The sequence below is a fragment of the Echinops telfairi genome, unplaced genomic scaffold (assembly GCF_000313985.2).
Source record: "Echinops telfairi isolate 266 unplaced genomic scaffold, ASM31398v2 ScPeMD7_5868;HRSCAF=6743_0, whole genome shotgun sequence".
Lineage (NCBI taxonomy): Eukaryota > Metazoa > Chordata > Mammalia > Afrosoricida > Tenrecidae > Echinops > Echinops telfairi.
The window spans coordinates 1,350,267-1,354,865 of NW_022109767.1; the positions used below are offsets into that span (position 1 = coordinate 1,350,267).

The window sequence follows — 4,599 nt, forward strand, 5'->3', positions numbered from 1 at the left end:
GTGGAGGGTCTTTCTGTGGAGGTGTTGGGAGGGCTAGATGCGGTCGTATGGTTCACCATGGCTGGGATGGCAATGCTCATGTTCAGTTGTTGAGTATAAATTGTAAAATTACAGATCTGTAAAATGAGGGCCAGCCCATAACGGACAGCACAAACTCCTAAAATAAGAAGACACAGGAACGTCTTAGCGTAAGAATACTCTTCTCATGTCCAGAAAGAAAATCTTGCTGTCTGTTTCTGAGTCAGAAATACAGGGAAGGCTGACTTTGCAATAGTTCGCTGGGAGGTGAGGGCTGAAGTCGTCCCCTCAGAAAGTTGCTCTGTGGGAGACTGAAAATGTGTGTGAAGTTAGTCAGAGAACGTATGGAGGAAAAGTGTACTGTGTTGAGTCCAAGAAAATTCTGACGTGATTGGGAATTGAAAGAGGTTCATTTAGAGAAACAATTAGCTGGAAGCAAAGTTGTTGAAAATTAGAAAGAAAATTTTTGAAAATGATGATGGCAACAAATGTACAAATGTGCTTGATACATGGATGTACGCATGGATTGTGATCAGAGTCGTACAAGCCCCCAATAAAATGATTAAGTAATAATAATTACTCCCAACCAATCTCAATGCGCTCAAGTTGTTTCTCACTCACAGTGGCCCTGTAAGAAGGAGTAGAATTGTCTCTGGGGATTTCTGAGACTGTAATTCCATACAGGGATGGAAAGACTCATCTTTCTCCTTCAGCCTAGCTGGGGGTTTCCAACCCTTGACCTTCTGGTGATCAGTCCCACCTGTAACCCACGATGCCATCAGGGTTCCAAGTGTGCAAACTGCATTATGAAAAAGCTCAAAATATCGTGAGAATTGCCAAAATGCGACACAAGACATGAAGTGAGTACATGTCGTTGGAAAATTGACCCTGATCAACTTGCTGTATTGGTGGTGGGGGGTAGCCATTGCAACAAGCCTTCGAGGTGTAATAAATAAATAAATAAACCCTATCTGTGAGGCACAATGAAATAAAGTGCAGCACTGCTTGATGTGACTGAACTATGGAATGGTATGATGTCTGGATTAGCTCCGAATAAAATGGTTTGGGGGAAAAAAATAAAAAGAAGCATGGCTGTTTTCCATTAAAAATGAAAGAAGCCCTCAATAGCCGCATCCTGCCTTAATTAAAAATAATGTTCTAGGCCATTACTCCGAACCCATAAGAGACACTTCCATTCTTCTTTACACCTGTGTGTGAGGACAAAGACTCATTTACAGCCATCCTCCGTGTACCATGCACATAGGCCACTTCTTGAAATGGATCATCAGCCGTGCTCTGGGCTTATTTCCAAGAAGCTCAACAAAATGAGAGCTCTGAGTGGCATAGTGTCTTGAATTTTCAAGCTCCTGGGTTATCATAAAGGTGTGAATAAGGTTTGGTCCGCTAATCTCCATGATGCTCAGAGTAGCATGCATGCCACTCAATTTACATGCATGCCACTCAATTTCTCTGCAAGTTTCTCCCATGATATGGGGTTGGAGGTGTCTCCACATGCTGGAAAACTAGGATTTATTCGCCCCAAAAGTGGGAAGCACTTTGTAGGACTGAAGCACCCCGTGCCAGAAAGGGCAGGTACACTTCCTGGGTTTCAGAAAGACAAGTGGACACAATCACTCTGATAGCAATTTCAAGAAACACAGACTAAAGCTGTTGTAGTCACCTGTGGTCGATGTCTATAACCCGGGCTCCCTCGGCAGACTCACAGGTTGTGTGAATAAGTTAGTCGCATATATAAACTAACACCAGCTGGGGTATAGTTCCGATCTATAGAATTGCTGTGGCACTCAAAGAAATAAAAAGGGTTCCCAAAGAAAATCCCAACCCTCAAAATCAAACTCACTGCCATCGGGTCAATTCTGACTCCTGGCAACCCTATAGGACAGGGGAGAACTGCTCTGCAGGTTTCTATAAGTGCAACTCTTTACAGGCATCGAAAACCTTATCTTTCCCTCACAGAGCCACTGGTGGTTTCAAACTGCTAACCTCGAGGTTAGCAGCCCAACCTGTAACCACTACACCACCAGGGCTCCAGATAGAAGAACCACCTGCATGTTATTCTGGCAAACAATTGGCTCAGGTAGAACCAGTTCTACTCTACAAGTAAAAAGGTGGGGGGAGAGGGGCGGGATAGATTGTATGTCAACATATTTCCAGGATTTCTTATCCTTTCTTACTAGCATTCCGATTTCATTTTGGCTGATATGTTCTTGCCCACTGTGTGCAAACTTAGTGTGATAGTGAAGGATGGTGTCCTTCCTTTGGAAGCTGAAGGGAAGTATCCAGGGTCAGTCCACAGATCTTCAGTTTTAGGGAAGGCCAAGGAGTGGACTATTTAACCTGAATTTTGTCAATTAAATGATCTATGTCGAGTAGGAAGATAGGAGAGAGGTGGAAAATAGGGTTGAATCTCATGTATTTTATCAGTGAAGTAAGTTCCTGGCGGTAAGATCACTGACGCTGTCTGTTCCTTCAGGCTTCTCGTTGATCCTGGGAGCAGCCTCCAGCTCACCTTCTCTGAAGAAATCCACTTGTCCCTAAGCCAATGCAGAGTTGACTTCTGTAACTGCAACCTAAAAAATCTTCACTGATACAAGTTCTTTTTATTATGAAAAAAGAAATTCAATGTTTTGGGTACATTTCTTAAGAGATCTTTTCAAGGAAAGAGTGGATTCCTCATTTTTCTGAAACTCTGCAAAAGGACTAAACACACACACACACACACACACACTCAGGTAAGCAAGTGGGTGAAGGGAGTCATCGGACAGGGCAAGATATGACAAAATAACAATTTATAAATTATCAAGGGCTCATGAGGGAGGGGGAGCGGGGAGGGAGGGGGAAAATGAGGACCTGATGCCGAGGATTTAAATGGAGAGCAAATGTTTTGAGAATGTTGAGGGCAATGAATGTACAAATGCGCTTGACACAATTGATGTGTGTATGGATTGGGATAAGAGTTGTATGAGCCCCTAATAAAATGATTTTTTTTTAAAAAAATCAAAGGCTGAGAAGAAAAGGGGAAGTGATAGAATTAAAACTCTATCTGTTAAATAGCCAACAGTATGATGGGAAGTATCTAAACAAGATAAACGCCACCATAAAGACTGCTTAAACATAAACAAGTTGAATAAAAGTGGTCTCCAACTTCTTGATTGTGTATCACACAAAAATGTTTGAAACCTTCAGCTGCCTGCTTGAACATTTTTTACTTATCATCCAAATTTTCCCTCCGAAAATAAATGATTTAATAAATAAGAGAAAAGATTGCACATTTTATCAAATGAAATAAAGATGAGAATCGACTATAAGGATGATTCAAATTTCGTTTTCAGAAAACTAAACGTGATTCAACCTTCATAAACAGTTCGACAAATGCGTTTTACAAGCAACACTAAATCTGAAAGCACTCGCATAATTCTTTCATCCAAGGGCTTTATCTAGTATACCTTCAAAATTGGTAGACTAAGAAAATCTACACCTTCATGTGGGCAAAATTTACCTAGCCTGCCCTGCTTCTGTTGCTCTCAGTTGAGACCATTCTCGCTCCAGCCCATCTTCTCACATAATAAGAGCACCCACAGTAAACACGAAGCAAGGCGAATGCATTGCCATATCTGTACTTTTTAGGTGCTGTTGCGCTGATTCCAACTCAGAGTAACCTTATGTACAACAGAATGAAACACCACCGGTCCTGTGCCTCCTCACAGTTGTTCTTATGTTTGCGCCCATCACTGCAGCCGTTGTGTCAATCCATCTTGTCGAAGGCCTTCCTCCTTCGTGCTGTCCCTCCACTTTACCAAGCTCCATGTCCTACTTCACGGACTGGTCTCTCCTGACCACATGTCTGAAATCCGTGAGTCAAACTCTCGCCATCCTTAACGGTAAGGAGTTTTCTAGCTGTACTTTCTCCAAGACAGATCTTTTTGTTCTTTTGGCAGTCCATGGTCTTTGCAATATCTTCTCCGACACCATATTTCAAAAGCATTGATTTTTCTTCAGTCTTCTTTATTTGGTGTCCAACTTTCACAGGCATATGAGGTGATTGAAAATACCATGGCTTCCTCCATTCTTTTTTTGTTAAATCACTTTATTGGGGGCTTGTACAACTCTTATCACAATCCATCCATGCATCTATCGGGTCAAGCACATTTGTACATATGTCGCCATCATCATTCTCAAACATTTGCTTTCTACTTGAGCCCTTGGTATCAGCTCTTCATTTTTCTCCGCCCTCCACGCTTCCCCCTCTCCCATGAACCCTTGATAATTTATAAATTATTATTATTTTGTCATATCTTTCACCATCCAACGTCTCCCTTCACCCACTTCTCCGCTGTCTGTCCCCCAGGAAGGAGGTTATATGTAGATCCTTGTAATCTGTTCCCCCTTCCTCCCTCACCCTCCGTCCACCCTCCTGGTATCGCCACTGATCCTGAGGGGTTCATCTGTCTGATGCCACATTCTTCTTCATATAATCCAATTTCTCTAATTATTTGCTCAGCATACAGATGGCCTAAATATGGTGAGAGGTTACAACCCTGGCACACATCCTTCCTGATT

At 42.3% G+C, this 4,599-nt stretch overlaps 1 protein-coding gene across 1 annotated transcript in view; it reads right to left on the reverse strand.

Annotated features, from left to right (window-relative positions):
* The window catches only part of LOC101654848 (probable small intestine urate exporter), a 17,131-nt gene extending 13,285 nt beyond the window's left edge, over positions 1 to 3,846 (reverse strand). The window contains 2 exon segments of the mRNA XM_045295751.1: positions 1 to 157; positions 3,837 to 3,846. Coding sequence (XP_045151686.1) covers positions 1 to 157; positions 3,837 to 3,846 — 167 coding nt within the window.
* Positions 3,847 to 4,599: the final 753 nt, after the last annotated feature.